At 41.0% G+C, this 15,874-nt stretch overlaps 1 protein-coding gene across 2 annotated transcripts in view; it reads left to right on the top strand.

The window, feature by feature from the left end:
• Positions 1-14,073, top strand: part of TXK (TXK tyrosine kinase) — a 61,182-nt gene extending 47,109 nt beyond the window's left edge. Inside the window, exons 11-15 of one of the 2 annotated variants that reach the window (XM_032497041.1) lie at positions 1,552-1,768; positions 4,793-4,857; positions 6,025-6,143; positions 8,407-8,564; positions 10,713-14,073. In XM_032497041.1, the coding sequence (XP_032352932.1) occupies positions 1,552-1,768; positions 4,793-4,857; positions 6,025-6,143; positions 8,407-8,564; positions 10,713-10,781 (628 nt within the window). In that variant the 3' untranslated portion in view covers positions 10,782-14,073. The remainder of the gene's footprint in view (positions 1-1,551; positions 1,769-4,792; positions 4,858-6,024; positions 6,144-8,406; positions 8,565-10,712) is intronic. The other variant, XM_006185956.3, reaches the window with a different exon arrangement.
• The last annotated feature ends 1,801 nt before the right edge of the window (positions 14,074-15,874 follow it).

Raw genomic sequence — 15,874 nt, 5'->3', positions numbered from 1 at the left:
ACCTGATCTATAGTCATTGCCATAACTGTTAACCAAAGCTGTTGTCATCCTGTGTAGTTTTCCCAGTGCCCTAGAGGAGCGACTTCAAACCTCTACTATGTTCCTAACCACTGTATTTTGGAGTGTAAATTGGGGGCCTGCACTCATTTAATGTTCACTGGGAGGAAGGACAGGTTCTATTAGCCCCATTTTACATATAAAAAAAGTGAGGCTTAGAAGTTTAAAGTAAGTCTCCCCTGGTCAGGCATCAATGGGTGATAAAACAGCAACTTGAATTCAGCTCTTTTGATTAGAACATTACATTTTATTTAAATTGTTATAACCCTACGTTGCTTTTAAAGGATCCTTCATTTTAGTTGTTTAGGGTTTGTGTCTCTGGATGTGGCTTATTAGTAGCAGTGCATATAGGTAGATAATGTGAACTAGTTGCACGTATAATAGCAAATATATATAAATAATTTTAATTTCTCTAAAAAATTTTTCACTTGTATCTCATTTCATTTCACTCCTTATTTCTACATCATGTCTTCATGCTAAAGTATTTTAGATTTTGAAAAAGAAGCTTTAACATTATAAATTCATGAGATTGTTTACTATGTCTACAAGTCCATTTCTGTTTTGTAGAGTTCATTTTTGTCTTCTTTCTTTTTTTAGATTCCACATATGAGGATATCCTATGGTATTTTTGTTTCTCCTTCTGTCTTACTTCACTTAGAATGACAATCTCTAGGTCCATCCATGTTGCTGCAAATGACATTATTTTATTCTTTTTATGGCTGAGTAGTATTCCATTATAGAAATATACCACAACTTCTTTATCCAGTCATCTGTCGATGGACATTTAGGTTGCTTCCATGTCTTGGCTTTTGTAAATAGTGCTGCTGTGAACATTGGGGTGCATGTATCTTTTCAAATTAGAGTTCCCTCTAGATATATGCCCAGAAGTGGGATTGCTAGATCATATGAAAAGTCTATTTTTACTTTCTGGAAAAATCTCTGTACTGTTTTCCATAACGGCTGCACCAAACTACATTCCCACCAGCAGTATAGGAGGGTTCCCTTTTCTCCACACCTTCTCCAGCATTTATTGTTTTTGTGGACTTTTTAATGATGTAAATGCCTTTATTCTTTAGAATTTAATTTTCTTTTTAAATATGCATCAATCACTCTTTCCTCCCTCCTGTCTGTCTAGAACTTTTTGCTAGGCAACTGCAATTGGGACGATTGAGACTCAAGGGACAGAAACTGGGCAAAAAGTAGCAGTAATGAGGAAGCAAAAGGCTTACAAAATAGAAAAGAGCAAAACAGAGTATGGGGCATGCACTGCTCTATATCTACAATGACTTAGGAAGCGCCGTGTACACTCTTGACCCCACCTTCTCAGGGTGTAAAGTGGAAAGGAAACTGTGCTCCTTTCTCTGTGGATGGGCTATTTTTTATCACAGCTCAATGATGAACGTTATGTGGGGATGGAAAATATCACCAGTTGAGTCCAGACACTTTGAAATGCAAAAACGACTCTGCTCATGGGTCTGTGTTTTTCTTAAACAGGAAATTATCTCATTCACGGCTTGTTCAGCTTTATGGAGTATGTATACAGCGGAAGCCCCTGTATATTGTGACAGAGTTTATGGAAAATGGCTGCCTGCTTGACTATCTCAGAGAGAGAAAAGGAAAGCTTAGGAAGGAGATGCTGCTGAGTATGTGCCAAGATATCTGTGAAGGGATGGAGTATCTGGAGAGAAACTGCTTTATTCACAGGGATTTAGTAAGTATGGTGCAAGGTCGCTGATTATTTTACGTATTGTACTTATTTTCAGAAGGACATGACAGTTGAAGTCTTCCAAAACTTTAAATAATGCATCCCTTGGCTTAGTTTTTAAAAAATTTTTTTAAGCTTTTTTTGGGGGGTGGAGGAGGAGGTAATTAGGTTTATCTCCTTTTTTTTTAGTGAAGGTACTGGGAATTGAACCCAGGATCTCATGCATGCTAAGCACGTGCTCTACCACTGAGCTATATACCCTCCCCACCCCTTGGCTTAATTTTAAAGATTTTCCTATTCATGTAATTTGTTGGGAAATGTCACTTTATTTTTAATTGCCCATTGATGCTGTAGCCAAGGAAAGTGTTACCCTAAATAAGCCTTGAACTAATTAATCACCGCTAATCTACCAACTAAAACTAATTTACCTTTCCTTCCTCTCCCTCCCTCTCTTCTTCCTTCTCTTCCTTCTACCTGTCTTTCTTTCAACCAATAATCAAGGATGTCTGAGTGCCCAGAGTATGCCAGGCACTCTGCGAGGCACTGGAGTACAATGGTGAAGAGCCTTGACAAACATTTTCTACCTGCTCCATGTTTATTCATGATATTCATACTGTTCCTTTTGTGTCCTTCCATGTCTCATTTCTAAGTCCCCAAAGTAAACCCAATGAGAATTTGCAAATGTATGAGAAGTCCCTGACACTGTCACCCAGCGGTGGTCCTGTACTTCCATCAGCCATGACCACGGGACCATATGATCCATCGTTCAGGCTAGGCTATGCTGGGGAGAGAAAGGAGGCATACGTTCACTGGTCCCAGCACACCACTGCTTGTCCTACGCACGACTTAGAGTTCTCATGGCATTTATTATTTACTACTTCCGGTAATAGTTGTTTACATTGTTTATACAGATACTAGGCTCTGTAAACAACTTGACATCAAGGCCTAGACTTCTGCAGTGCAGTGTGATGAGAACACAAGTTGCAGACCAGTGGTTCTCAAACTTAGCTGTGCGTTAGAATCACCTGGGAGCTTTTTAGAACATCGCAGTACCCAGCCCATAGCCCAGACCAGCGAAATTCCCCATCTCTTGGGGTCGAATCTGGCCATCAGCATTTTTTTGAAAATGTCCCTGGTGACTCCCCTGTGCAGTCAAGATTGAGAACCCTGCTCCAGAGCTTGTTAAAATCTCCCCTCTGTTTCTTACCAGCTGTGTGACCTTGGGCAAGCTGGTTCGCTAGTAAAGTGGTATTAATTTCAGCACTTCCTGCCTATGGGCTTGTTGGGAGGGTTACGTGAATTAATACGTGTCAGCAGTTAAAGCAGCGCCTGGCACATGGAAAAGCTCAGCCATGCTGACACAGCTAGGCCGTTGTTTGACGCCGCTCGGCTCCTTCCCCAGGGGCCAGCACACGGTAGCCACTGAGCGCGCTTTTGGGTGGGTGGCTATGGTGTCAGCTCCATCTCGCTCACTTTCCTAAGTCTCTGTAGGTTTGCCCTTCCTGATAAGGATTAGAATTCAAAATTTAGTTGGGTGACAGGTCTGGTCATTCTGTTTGCTCTGGGTGGCTTCTGCAGACCTTCCTAGTCTTGGTTTCTTCCTTGATCGCTTTCTTTTGTGTTCTATTTTCTCCACCTACGTGCCACTTAAAATATATCCGCTTAAGAGGAGTCTTTTTCCTGTCGAGGGCTTGCCTTGTGGTTTGGCTTTGAGATCACTGCAGGCATTTGTCAACATCTTCCAAACTGGCTCCTTCTGGCTCTCCACTTCAGGTTTTCTGCTTCTTTTTGGACTGACTGAACTACAGACTAGCTGAAAAGGAAAAAATTCTGTCAAATCATTAACCTACATGAGGCTAAATAACCAAATCAATGATTTTCTTGACTAGGCTGACTGAAAATGGATTGTTTTTGTATCAAATTAATTGTCTCTACATTTTATTCAGTTCACACTATATTTAGTTCATCACGGAAATGATAAAGTATCACTGTAAATGGTTATATTTAATGTAATGTAAGTTTTAAAATACAGTTTCTTAGTTTTTATTAGCAATTATAAATCCCAAAGATATATACTGACTGTCCCTTATTCCTCATGCATATTGGACTTTCCTCTTTTTATTTATGAAGATAAATTTAAAATACACATTTTTTTTACCAACATTCATAGTTTATCTCTTAGATTGAGTTAATCCTGATATGTACCAAAGATACTTCTTGAGAAAGATTACACATTTAAAAAATTTCTGTTCATTTTTTAAATTTCTTTGAAGAATCATTAAAATCCATCACACTGGTACCCCAAAAGAAAAAAGAAGAAGACCCCAGTTCTTGTCATACCCAAAAGATAAGATTACAAACGGGAGATGGTACGTTGTGTAGTAAAAGATTTTAGAGGATTTATTTAGAAAAGGGAAAGTGTACACGTCCAAGAATGGGAGGTGGGCTGATCCGAGCGAGGAAAAGGGGATGATCCTTGTCCACCCTTTCTCTTACACCCCCACTCAGAGGTGGTCTTTTGATGGATTGATGGCTCTTGCCCCTGGAGCTGCTTACATGTTTGGTCCCTTTGCGCATGGCCTTCCTCTGTGGTGTAGACAGAAAAACCCATGGGGGTGCTAAACCACAGTGCTAATTACATTACCATGAGCACTGGGTCATGTCTGGTTAGGTTCTTTTTGCTACTGTGCAGTTGCGGCTGTCGGGTCCCAACCGGTTTCTTGCTGGCTCTCACTTAGAGGAAGTGAAGCCCCTTTATGCTGGAGGCAGGGATACTGCCATCTTCCCAGCCATCGTCCCTCTCCTCCGCCTATCCTGCCCGGTCCCCCCACTTACCGAACTCCGTAACAACACGAGGGCAGACGTGGTGAATCATACGTAGACAGGATTGACAGGCATCACCGTAAAAATAACGTGTCTGCTCACACAGAGAAGTAGTGCTGGGGCCCAAGTCGGGTGAGGAAAAGGAGAAGAGAAATGCTTGGAAAAAACCCTTGTATTCAAACCGGGATTCTTTTCTTCTGTCTATAGGCGGCGAGGAACTGCTTGGTCAGTTCTACAAGCATAGTAAAAATTTCAGACTTTGGAATGACAAGGTACATGCTGCTCTTTTTTGTCTGTTTACTTATAAAAGGGACTCTTACATTTGTCTGTGGACAAACTGAAGACGTTATTGGCTTTGCTCTGTTTCCTTGGAGGGAAGTGTTGATGTGATTGGATGGTCTGCTGACCCACTTTGAACTTTAAGACGTGCACCAGTTTTAGCTGGGTCCTCTAAGCTATTCTGATCTACTTTCAGGTCATTATGAATAAAACTATGTCATGTCTTATACGGGATATTTTTCTAGCAGAATGGATGGTGGTGGTGATAGTGAGATATCACTCATATTCATGAGCCATTCTACCAAATATTTTGTTAATAACACAGTCCTTCTCCTTCTCTAGAAAGTCTAGACTTTTGAAACTCAAAAGCTATAATAAATGTGGCTCTTTTCCTTTTGATTTCTGTTATTCATTCTTTCCCCTGGTAGAATGACCTCGGGCTCAATAAAGGGCTTAAAGATGGGGTGAGGTAAGGTATGTGGGGAAAAAAGCAGGTGTGTGGGGAAGCATTAATACATATTTCAAAAATACTGTATTGCACATGCAAGGGGCTGCATGGCACAGGTTAGCTATCCTTTCTTTTCAGATTCCCACACTTGGATGTTCTTGCATGCAATTCTCAAAAAAGAGAGAGGGTTTATTACCTTTTTTGTCGTTACATTTTAAAGAACTTGATAGCTGTTCCTGATTACTTTCCGTTTAGGGCAATTCAAATGCACAAGAGATTTTACTCATCAGATATATTATGTTCAAATACTTTTATTTTCCCCTTCTCTGCCCTACCAAAAATATATATATAAAGAAAGAAAATAAAGCATTCAATTTTGAATTTATTCTTCCACAAATATTTATCTTTTAAAAAATAACCTTGGTTGTTCTTTGCAGAATTTAGAATTTCTCATAACTGATCAGTGGGATGTGTTTTAGACTGAAGAATTGCTAAGGTATTTTGAGATCCAAATGAGATAAACACAATTGAGGCTTGGTTTAAGGAGGAAATTCCATAAGGGATTCTCTTCCACTTTGATAGCAAAAAGAGAAGATATACAGAACCTTCCTGGGGTAAAACAGTTTGTATTTTAGAAATCAGAGTTAACTAAAAGGATTTGAAGGAAACAGAGGTGATGAACACAATGTGCTTTGAAATCTGACTGCCCTAGGTACGTTTTGGATGATGAATATATCAGTTCTTCTGGAGCCAAGTTCCCAATCAAGTGGTCCCCTCCTGAAGTTTTCCATTTCAACAAGTATAGCAGCAAATCTGACATCTGGTCATTTGGTGAGTGAATTTGATGTTCATTTTTTGGAGCTTTGTTTAATAATATAGGCCAATCTCTTTTTTGTTAAACTTTTTTTTCATTGAGTTATAGTCATTTTACAATGTTGTGTGAAACTCCAGTGTAGAGCACAATTTCTCAGTTATACATGAACATAAGTATATTCATTGTCACATTTTTTTCTCTTGAGATGTTTTCTCTTCAGATCTTGTATATATTTCCCGGTGCTATACAGTATAATCTTGTTTATCTATTCTACATTTTGAAATCCCAGTCTGTCCCTTCCCACCCCCGGCCCCCTTGGCAACCACAAGTTTGTATTCTATGTCTATGAATCTGTTTCTGGTTTGCATTTATTTATTTTTTTTAAGTTTCCGCATATGAATGATCCCATGTGGTATTTTTCTTTCTCTTTCTGGCTTACTTCACTTAGAATGACATTCTCCAGGGACATCCATGTAGCTGCAAGTGGCAAGGCCAATCTCTTTTAACTTTGATTTCTTAATATAATGTTGCTGAAAGTCTTCCTATGACTGTGTTTCTGTCTTAGGTATTCTGAACACATCAAGGTGTCTTTGGCAGCTGGTGTCATACTCTTTCTTTTTTTTTTTTCACTTTTCATTTTATTTTTTATTGAAGTGTAGTTGATTTACAGTGTTAGTTTCAGGTGTACAGCAAAGCAATTCAGTTATATATACACATACATACATATATATATTTTGAGATTCTTTACCATTATATGTTATTGCAAGAAAATGAGTATAGTTCCCTTTACTATATAGTAGATCCTTGTTGTGTATCTATTTTATATATAGTGATGTGTATCTGTTAATCCCAAACTCCCAATTTATCTCCCCCCACCGCCCTTTCCCCTTTGGTAATCATAGTTTGCTGTCTGTGAGTCTATTTTTGGTTTGTAAATAAAATTTGTGTCATACGCATTCTTACATAAGTCTGCCTTTTGGATCTTTTCCCTTCCCATTGAGCACTTGTCGCAAAACCATAGCAGAATCTACTGATCTAGAAAACAAACTCAGCCAACTTTTCCACACGACAGAGACTTGCAAGGAGAACTGATCTTATGGTATCATTGAATTTTGAGTGTGATTAATAAACTTCATTGTCTAACTACGAGCAATGCTATCTCATTTACATCATTACCTTTATATTTTGTGAAATTAGACATAGGCCTCCTTGGGATCTATCAGTTGCTATTTATATTGGGTAGTGTTCCTCATTGAGAAGGAGACACTGTGGACCCATGTCCAGTGGAGTTTGTTCTTTGAGTTGACTTTCACAAAATGGCAATAAATGAACAGTAATCTATTTTCTTTCATCCAGAACTTCCTGGGTGGCATCTTGGGTTTGGAGAGACATCTGTACCCTCAAAGGGGATGAATTTTATTGTCCACAGTGAGGTTAGGCTTGTACCACTGATCTTATTAGCTTTCTAGTGACATGTGGTAGTCTTGGCAGGTGACATTGTAAGCTGTACTAGAGAGCAGCTACATTGTGAGACCGATGGATAGAACACGAGCACCTCACCAGGTGGCTGCAGAACAACGAGAACTCCCTAAGTTTTACCTGACCACTTGTCTTCCTTCCCCACTGGACAGTGAGCTTCTCGAGCACATGGACTGCTTTCAGGCTTAAGAATCCTCTGGCTCTAGCCTGTGCCTGGCCTCTGATCAATACCTAACACACATTTGTAGCATAAGTGGGTAATTAAATAAACTCAAATTGGGAGCCTTGAAGGAGTTTCACCCATCAATCAATCAATCAATCAATGACTTTTGAATACCTATTTATATACAGAGCCCCTGACAGATTTTCTGGGGGTTCTATCCAGCAGTCTGTCTTTTGGTAGGAAGAGGGGAACACATACCTTCTGTTGGTTGGTAAACTCTTGCCGGCAACAGGGGATCATGCAATTCTGTCATTTTCTATGGAATGGCAGGAAGCTCCATTGATTTCAGGGTGTGGAGGCACGAGCAGTACTTAGAAATGAAGATGCGGCCGGCATTTTCTTCCAATAAGGAGGCAGTCGAGACCAATGGAAAAGGAAGGGCCTGGACTTCACTGGGAATATATTCAGTTTATAGGTGTCTTCAAAAACAAAGATGGACAGGGGCTGCTTCCCGTCACTCTGGATGATTGTAACTCAAGGCTGGAGGAGGAAGAGAATGCCTTGGAATTTGAAACAGCTCTTTAAGTTCCCCGTAAACATTGTTCTCTAACCTCTTGTTTTCATGCACTTATTTGCAGGAGTTTTGATGTGGGAAGTTTTTACAGAAGGAAAAATGCCTTTTGAAAATAAGTCAAATTTGCAAGTGGTAGAAGCTATTTCTAAAGGCTTCAGGCTGTACCGCCCTCACCTGGCACCCATGTCCCTGTATGAAGTCATGTACAGCTGCTGGCATGAGGTGAGTGTCCCTTACTTTCCTGCAAAGGTTGGCGGTCTCAGCATCTGAGGGCAGACCTGATTATCGCCAGCATTACTCCAGGACTCTGTCATGGCAGGACAAGGTCTCTGTTTCTCAGGAATGATCCCGGAGAGCCGGAAGTACTCCCCTTGCGAAACCATTAATCCATTTTGTTTCTGACAATGGCCTTTCATTTGAGGAATTCAGTGCATGTTCCAAGTCTTATCTTTCTGAGGTTGGAGCCCCAGAAACTCTCGATGTTACTGAAGCCTCAGTGATGAGATATATTATTCCTTTTAAGGACTGCTGGTGGAAAAAGGAAAGTCCATTTAAGGACTTAAGGGTAGAGTCAGGCTTATTACGCTTCCACACTGAAAGCGAAGGATGGTGTTTTTATTTACGTCCTTTTGATTCATCTTGTTTTTTCCAAGGCTGAAAGTAATGGATTTCATCTCTCCTGTGACACTCAAGACTTCCTATAGAGAGATTAAAACAGAATAGAAATGAAGGCAGAATGTGCGCCCGGAACTTCTACTCAGAAAAATTCTCTCTCGGGAGCCCAGTTTCTCTTTTTCTTGAAATGCCAAGCTTAAAAATAAAGCCAGAGGAGTTGATATCCCACCTCCGTCTTTTCTGGGCACCGACTCAACACACCCCTCCCCTTCAAGGCAGACCCCTCTGTGATTTTGACAGCTCCTCTCTCTTTCCAGCTGACAGTTTCAGCCCAGAAAAATTACAGCTGGATGAGGGGTTTCCTCTTGGCTGAAAAAGAAATTACTTGACTCCCAATTCACAAACAGGAGAAAATTCAATATTTCAAGAGCAATATGGTTGTTCCCATTCCAGAGAAATATTAATTTTATGAAGATTCCCTGGTGTATGAAAATACTTTATACATGATTAACTGCTCTGCAAGGAATCTTGAAAGACATAAAAAATGTTAAAGTAAGCTGTTAGTAGCAAACAGATGTCTTACGAGCATCTTTGCAGTAACAATGTAAACAGCTCCGGAATATATATTGCATATTAAGCTACATGCTTGTATATGTGCATACAGTATGCTTGTTGGGATTTTACGTATCTGTGGAGAGGAGACAGAGAAGGGGGTAAAAGAGATGCTGACAAGAGGACCAAGTAAACGAGGCACCTCTAGGTTCAAACATGATTACATTAGCGTTGATACACCTGTTACAGGCTCTGTTATCTGCACAACCTCAGCACCAGCAAAAAGCTCCACAATTTATTCCTGGAGTCTCAAGGAGGACTCTCACGTGTGCTCCCACATCCATCTGCTCTGTCTTTTTTACTGATGCCTTATGTTTACAAGCCACTGAGGGTGGTGTCTCCCCACTAACCCTGCTGCCAGTGACCCCTGTGAGAATGTGGCTACTATGAGTGATTCTATTTCCCAGGGATTCCAAAAATAACACGGAGCTTCCTCATGGGGCCAGAGTCAAACCACATCCCATGTTGAAAGAGGAAAGATGCTCCAATCCTTGGCTTCATGGTCTGAGATTTTTGTTAACTGAGCCTTAAGACAGCACCGCCTGTGCTCCAAGACCTGCAAAGTCCCTCGTGAAAACATGCCTTTTGCTTTTCTGACTAAAATCCTTCTTTCCCCAGGTGGTCAGGTATAGTGAGTAACTGGGGCTGAGCTTGGGAGCTTGGTACCCCAGCTGCCCCTCTCTCCCAGCTCTTCCTTTACCCCGTGCCTATCAAGTCATCCAAACAGATCTCTAGGGCAGCACTGTCCAGTGGAACTTCCTGTGATGTTGGAAATGTGCTGTGTCTGCACTGTCCAATACGGTAGCTGCAGCTGGCTGTTGAAGAATTAAAAAGTGGCTAGTGTGACTGAGAACTGAATTTTAATTAACTGAATTAATTAATTGAATTTTAAACTAATTGAAACGGCCACACGTGGCTGGTGTTTGCAGCTCCCGTCATTTGATTTCTGGAGGGCTTTCCACCCTTGTATTTTCACACTTGTGCCTCGCTCACCTGCCATTCGTGCCCTGTGTGTCAGCCAGGATATCTTTGTCTTCTGATCGTGGTGAAGCAGCCCAGATCCAGGTCTCTGCCAGCAAGTTCCAGGGCTGTTGTCCGAGTGAGTCTTAAGCTGAGCTGACCGCCTCCGCTTCCCTTTTCCAGAAACCTGCAGGCCGCCCGACGTTTGCTGAGCTGCTGCAGGTGCTCACAGAGATCGCGGAAACCTGGTGACCTGGACGGAATGCCGACCCAGGGCGTCGTCGGGCAAGATTGTCACACAGGGTTACCCTGTGTGGCTGGCTAATGGTGAATGTTTTCCTTTAGACGCACTGACTCTCAGAAACAGCGCAAAGATCATAGACTTTTCAAACTTTTTAAAGTTTAAGCATATTCTGACAATTTTTCTACATGCATATTTGACAGAGACTTCGAAGCTCTGATTTTTCTGTAATATTCTTTGCGTCAGAAGGAAGGAAAAATACTCCATAGCGGCCTTCAAACTGGCTACTCTTCGTGAGAACAGCCCCGAGGCCCCCTGAGGGCACGTGAAAACCTCATCCTTTACTGAGGAAGGGTCTGAGGACATTTCTTTCCTGAAGAAGAGTGACATTCTTTTCTTTGATGGCCCATGCACAGAAGATGAAAATAAAGTCTTCCAACTCCTGGAATGAAGGAGCAGCCCCTGCAGAATGTCATGCTTTTGAGCTGTACGGAGCTTCATGAAAAATGCACCTTTGCAAACCACGTGAATGTGAGCCTTCTGGAACTCCCCCACAACCTTCCCTGTGTTATTTAACAAATTGTTTTTGCACATTTCTGATTATCTGGGGGACAGTCTCCTGTGTTCCAGGATTGAGCATGGTTATAGGAGAGAGTTCTTTGAGTGGGTCCTGGTGACATTTCTATTTCCAGCGATGTCCGTTGTCTGCAACAATTCAGAACTGGAATCTTAGTTCTGAGATTTCACACTTTGTACGTGTGAAGTTGGACCATTTAAGAAGTCTCATTTTGTCATAGAAAGTGCCTCTAGTACCCTTCTAGAGGATGACTTGTTTTTCCCACGAGAGCAAGAGGAGACAAAAACAAGAAACCCACATGTTACATGAAGTTCCATTATTTTTGAAGTCCAGGGTTTTGGATTCAAGATGAAATAACCAGTCATCAGAATTAAATCTTAACTTCTCGTGCACCATATGTGGGAATGATTGGAAATTGAGCTTTGCTGTCCTGAGTGCTTCAGAAGTACACAGGGAGAAGGGTGCGACAGAAGGCACTAGTCATTACCGTGAGGGTTAACGACAGGAGCCTCTTATTCGTGTGCTGTCCCACCTGGCACTGTGGTTCTGGGGGAATGTGCTTTATGAGTTTCGTGAGATTATAAGTTGCTGGCTGTCCACAGTTGTGACTTTTAAATCACATTTGCCCACTCCAGGAGTGGTATGTTAGAACATCAGTGGTCCTCAGTCAATGTGCATTGAACTAACGAGCAGCAGGCACAAGAATTATCAACCTTGATAATGTAAGTGGTGCTCTCAGAAGTATCTGTATGAGTTACTGTGCTGTTTCTGAAACTATCACACCCCATTTCCCTTATGATCCTGCTGTGGGGAGGTGAGACAGGGCTCCTACTACTGAGATGCTGGCTCAAGGAGGATGTGTGAATGTCTAGCTCAGGAAGGCATGAGACGATTTATCAGCAAAAGCTGAGGGAGAGGAGGTTAATGTTATGACATAGGAAATTAAGTCTTACCAATATATGCGAGCAGGTATCTATCCTTAGACGTCCTCACTCCCCCCGCCACCCCCCTCCAAAAAAGCCCCAAACCCAAATACTGAAAAGATAGGACTGACTATGGAGCATCCTCCATCCCTCTAGGGATGGAGTACAGAGCCAGTACAGAGCAAAGAGTTATTCCTGGGGCATCACGTTGCAGCAGCTGGCACTTCTAAGAGTATATATTGTTGGTGGCAAGGAAGTTCTATTCCTTTTATTTTAACAATTCAGGAAATTTTGAGATACCCAATTAGGAGAGGAATGCCTGGTTGTCACATAGCTAACTGAGACTCCAAATAATGTGTGAATGTGGAATGTCTTCAGACAGAGATTCAGCATTCTCTGTCCAGCAAAAGAAAAAAAAAATTTCTTTGCTAAGTAGTCATACAACTTCTCCTGGAAGGGAACTATGTTTTCCAACCAATCTTCATGTTAGTTATTGATGTGAGCTCTCTGTGGGTAGTGTTACTAGTTTGGGGTGAGGTAGTGCAATAGTTAATCAGCTCTGCATAAGTAATGAACAGGAAGTTTAGGGGTTGGTTGTGGGTGAGAGTCCTAAAAAGAAGACAGGAGGTCAAAGGAGAGAGGGGAAGCTCAGGAAAATGGAAGGAATTTGGAGACCAAGCAGAACATGTGATCGGTGTGAATAACAGTTTGGCCAGAATAGACAGAGGAATTTTTTTCTTTAGTAAACTTTTTATTGATGTGTAATACACAGTCCCACTATTGCATTAGTAATGTGTTTGGCAATCAAACTCACAAGACACAGTAGCATTTGATCCAGCACTAAGTTTGTTTAGGCTTTTAGAAGGACTCAGAACAGGAAAGATCATGCACAGCCCTCAGTCTCAACGGAAGTCTCCCAGTTCTCTGTATGCATAGATGCTTGGCTCCCTCTTCTCCTGCCTAGAGAGTGCAGATGTTTGCTGGTGGTGAGGCTATGGGATGTGGGGTTCATCATGATGCAAAGAAGCTTCTCCCTGTGTTTCTCACTCATCATGTGGGTCTACGGTTTATAGTCTCCCAGCCCATGTGCTGTCTCACAGATCAGAGATTTCACAGTGTATGAAACACATGTCTGGCCCTGGCACCCAACACTCCAAATTCGTCTTAATTTGGGGCATATCAAGGGGACTGGTGCTGGAAGAAGGCAAACCTAAAATCCTCCCAGGCAGGTCTAGATCTAGGAGAAAAAGAGTACAGGCTTGCTGTTAACCTCTGCTCACTGTACATAAATAAAAGTACACAAATCATATGTATATAGCTTAATTTTCACACAGGGGATACATCTGTGTAAGGAGTATTTATATCAAGATATTATACATTCTAGAATTTCAGAATTTTGAAATCTAGAACTTCAAAATTCTCATTTTCTATTTAAGTCATTAGACCAATAGTAATCAGTATCCTGACTTCCAACACCATGAATTAGTATGCACTATTTTTGAACTTTCTAAATGGAATCCTATGGTGTATGCTCTCCTGTGCCTGGCTTCTTTCACTTAGGGTGTTTGTGTGATCCATCCATGGTGTACATAGTTGTATTTCATTCATTCTCATCCCTGTATAGTCTTCTACCATGTATTTATACCACAAATTATTTATCTATTTTACTCTTCCTTAAAACATTGAAATATTGTTGATTTAATATGTTGTGTTAGTTTCTGGTGTACAGCAAAGTGATTCAGTTATCTATACATATATATACATTCTTTTTCATATTCTTTTCCATTATGGTTTATTATAGAATATTGAATATAATTCCCTGTGCTATACAGTAGGACCTTGTTGTTTATTTTATGTATAGTAGTTTGTGTCTACTAATCCCCAACTCCTAATTTATCCTTCCCCCACCCTCCTGCCCCCCAGTAACCATATATTTGTTTTCTGTCTGAGTCTGTTTCTGTTTTGTAAATAACATTTGTATCATATTTTAGATTCCACATATAAGTGATATCATATGTTTGTCTTCCCCTTTATGACTTACTTCACTCAGCATGATAATCTCTGGGTTCATCCATATTGCTGCAAATGGCAGTATCTCATTCTTTTTTGTGGCTAAATAGTATTTCATTGTATATACACCATATCTTCTTAATCCATTCATCTGTCAATGACATTTAGGTTGCTTCCATGTCTTGGCTATTGTAAATAGTACTATGAACATTGGGGTGTTAATTAGAATTTTCTCCAGATATACGTCCAGGAGTGGGATGGCTAGATTATATGGTAAGTCTATTTTTAGTTTTTAAAGGAATCTCCGTACTGTCCTCCATAGTGGCTGCATCAATTTACATTCCCACCAACAGTGTAGGAGGGTTCCCTTTTCTTCACACCTTCTCCAGCATTTGTTATTTGTAAACTTATAAATGATGGCCACTCTAACCCCTGTGAGTTGGTACCTTACTGTAGTTTCGATTTGCATTTCTATTCTTAATGGACGTTTGAGGTGTTTCCAGTTTTGGGCTGTTAAGATAAATGCTGCTGTAAATATTGTTCTCCATGTCTTTTGGTAAAAATTTGTATGTATTTTGGTATATGCCTAGGGGTGGAATTCAGAGCCAAAACATATGCGTATGTTTATCTTTTGTATCTAGTGCCAAACAGTGTCTCTAAGTGAATGTAACCAATGACACAACTGGCAGCAGGGTAAGGGCCTTCCAGTTGCCTCACATCCTCAGCAACATTTCACAAAGGACACACTCCATTGTTTCTGGATGAAGTTCCTATGGAAAACCAGCCAAGGCCTTTTTACCAGTTGGTTGCTTTTCTTTTATTAACTCACCCTGCTCCCTTGCCGGTGTTTTCCTCCTCTCTTTCCTTGTGTCTGCCCCAAATTGTGTTCCCTCGGAAGCATCTTCCAAACACAGTGACACTTAGGGTGAGGATGGGGATGATATTCTTTTCAGGCGTCCTGAGGACTGGGTACGTGGTTTGGGCAAGGGGCAGACTCCCCAGCTCCCTTTACAATATCTTCTTTATGCCGACTCTAGTTTTTACAAAGTTTCTTCCTCTAGTTCAAGGCTTCTCAGTCCCAGTGCTATTGGCATTTAGGGCTGGATAATTCTTTATTGTAGAAGGATGTGCTGCACATCATAGGATATTTAGCCACATCCTTGGCCTCTCCTCGCTAGATGCCAGGAGCACACCCCACTCCCCCAGTGGTAACAACCAAAAATGTCTCTAGAACATGGCCAAATGTTCTCTGGGGGGCAAGATCACCCTTGGTTGAGAACCACTGATCCAGTTACAAAAGGATCTTGATCTGAGATTAAAGAGATCCATGAACTTGAAAGGAAAAAAAAGGAATCACATCTTTGTTTTTACTAAACTTTCACTAAAATTTAGCGTTTCCTGTAATTCTAGATGTAGGCAGCGCTCCCCAGAACGAACAACCCCTCCCCCCCCAAAAACAGTACCTTATAATAGCAATGTCTGTGACTTGGTCTGTGAAAAACTGCTCTTTTCATATCACATGGGAGTTGTTTCAGTTTTTCATGAGAAAGAATTTGCATTCATCACTACGTCAAAGTCTCACAGCTTTTAGTAC

The sequence above is a fragment of the Camelus ferus genome, chromosome 2 (assembly GCF_009834535.1).
Source record: "Camelus ferus isolate YT-003-E chromosome 2, BCGSAC_Cfer_1.0, whole genome shotgun sequence".
Taxonomy (NCBI): domain Eukaryota; kingdom Metazoa; phylum Chordata; class Mammalia; order Artiodactyla; family Camelidae; genus Camelus; species Camelus ferus.
This window is presented reverse-complemented; position numbering and strand designations above follow the sequence as displayed.